Source organism: Octopus bimaculoides, chromosome 1 (assembly GCF_001194135.2).
Source record: "Octopus bimaculoides isolate UCB-OBI-ISO-001 chromosome 1, ASM119413v2, whole genome shotgun sequence".
NCBI classification, from domain to species: Eukaryota; Metazoa; Mollusca; class Cephalopoda; order Octopoda; family Octopodidae; genus Octopus; species Octopus bimaculoides.
The window spans coordinates 155,144,054-155,146,357 of record NC_068981.1 but is presented as its reverse complement, the minus strand read 5'-3'; the positions used below and the strand labels follow the sequence as shown (position 1 = coordinate 155,146,357).

The window sequence follows — 2,304 nt, the reverse complement described above, 5'->3', positions numbered from 1 at the left end:
TTAGTGACTCAAGCATAATGTTTGGTTATACACTAGATGTAAATTGTAACCGGCAGGTTTTTTTATTTTTTAAAAATATTTTTCATTTATCTAATAAAATTTTAATTTAAAAAAAAAAAAAAAAAAACTAAAGTTTTTTTTAAAATTTAAGATTATCTTTAGCATTTAAGTTTAATATTTCCATTCTAATTTTTTTCTACTAAAACTAAAAGTAGTAATGTTTAGCTTCGTTTAGGTGTCATTTTCTCCCTCCCTTTTTAATTATCCTAAAACTTCTGTATTTAAACTATTGCAACTAGTTGTCCTTGTGACTTTGCCTTAAGCTAACCTCTTAGCTTTGACGAATCTGCTGTGGCTTGAATGAAACTACACAACACGCTATTATTGCTTCAAACATTTCTTGTTCCTTACCCCTCACACCCAGCTTGACTATATAAACTGCACTTATCATTTAGCAGTCCTAGTTTATGTATGTATATATTTATTTTATACATATATATACATAGATTGGCTTGGTCATGTTCTATATTATTTAATTTTAATACTGAAACTAAAATATATAATTTTTCCCATTTTGTTTATTTTACTTCATTTTTATTTTCCCTTTTTTCCGTTGATTTCAGGCCAAGCCTCTTACACAACCGTCCAATATTTTGGCACAATTTAGACTTTGTTAAACACTTACGAGCTTCCATTTTATTACAGATTAATTTGAATCTGTGTTAAAATATTTGAGATGGAAGAAACCCTTATTTTCTTTTAAGGGATCAGAAGATTAGTAACTTTCTGATTATAATATATATTTTTTATTTTTTTTTTAAAAGATGTGTCAAGACAGGGGAAAGAACGAGACTTTAAAGGTAGGCCCCTTAATATTGTAAATCATTCATTAATTTCTTAGTGCTGAGTCAACCTCAATTCATCTGCTGATAAGACTGCTTGAACCATTAAACTAGTATCTAGTTGCATTTATTCATCTTATCACTTACTTGCCATTTGCTTTATATCATAACTGCCATACATACAGATGTGCACAAGTACACACATATGTACAGACACATGCAGCTGGTAAAATACGTATGTGCACATATGCCCATACTTTCACTTGATGCATATGTGCATTACAGTGGGCATACTTTTATTTATACTTACATGATTTCACTTCATTCAGATAAAATTGATTTTTAATTAATAGCAGTATTTCATTTTGCTGACTTGTCATCTGATGGAAGCATATTGTGATGGTGACAAGAGACATGTACATAAGACAAGAGTTCATTAGAGAAAACTCGGTGTTACGGTGTTGAGAGTTTTTTCTTTTATCTTCTCTCCTAAATTTTTTTTTTCTCATGTAACATATTGCTCTTAATATTCTTTATGAATCTTCGCACATAAGCATATTCCTGTTTCTTCATAAAAATGTATTCATAAACAATGAATTCTTTCTACAAATGTTTTTATTCTGACTTAGTATGTAACATGCTGTCAACCTCTCAAATTAAACAATGGCACTGAACGTTTTTTTTTTTTTTCACCTTTGAATAAAATTCCTGTGAATGCAAAAATAAAATGTACATTTCTTTGTAATTATGGAAATGCAAACATTTACAAATTCTTCTAATTCTATAACATTTTAGAAATTGTTTCAAACTATACAGTAAGGTAGATAATGGCAGTGGGAGATCTTCTAAATTCTTAATGTATTGAATGCGCCTTTATACTTCCGGAGATACTGTTGTTAAACTGATCCATGGGAAAAACTAATATTAAATTTTCACCTAAGATTATATTTTCAATTAAATACTTTGTTACCCTTTTTATTTCGTAGGGGTTTAATATAAACAATTCAACTAGAAGTTTAACAATATTTAAAAAAAACAAAAGAAACTTATAAACAAAATATTAAATTAGCTAGATAGTAAGTTATGAAAATAGTATTGCAAAATTGTGTACCATTGTTTATTTGCTTTGTTGAATAGTAAATTACCTGAACTGTTCAGTTTTTTTTTTTTTTTTTTCCCCAGTGAGAGAGAATAGTAGGGTTTTTTACTGTGTTGAAAGTTTCCAACTTTTTTAATGTATTGCTTTAAGTTTTTACAATATTTAGAAAATGTATATTAGAGCTGCGTCATTGTAGGTATTGTAGATACTAAGATGCATTGTAACTATTTAATCTATATTTCTATTAGTATTATTTCTATTTGCCTATTTGTGTTGGTGAGCTAACAATGGGAATCCTCGGTATATTTATTTGGTAACCAGTTTTTTTTGTCAAGTCAAGCCATAGTTTTTTAAAAGAAAAGA

At 28.2% G+C, this 2,304-nt stretch overlaps 1 protein-coding gene across 10 annotated transcripts in view; it reads left to right on the top strand.

The window, feature by feature from the left end:
* Positions 1-2,304, top strand: part of LOC106868437 (retinoic acid receptor RXR) — a 540,681-nt gene that overhangs the window by 474,994 nt on the left and 63,383 nt on the right. For 9 of the 10 annotated variants that reach the window (XR_008265219.1, XM_014913707.2, XM_052971852.1 and 6 more), the window contains exon 4: positions 825-860. The exons of the other annotated variant lie outside the window; for it this stretch is intronic. Coding sequence is in view for 8 of the 9 variants with exons in the window: in XM_014913707.2 (XP_014769193.1) it covers positions 825-860 (36 nt within the window). In the remaining variant the exon portion in view is untranslated. The remainder of the gene's footprint in view (positions 1-824; positions 861-2,304) is intronic. 10 annotated transcript variants of the gene reach the window in all.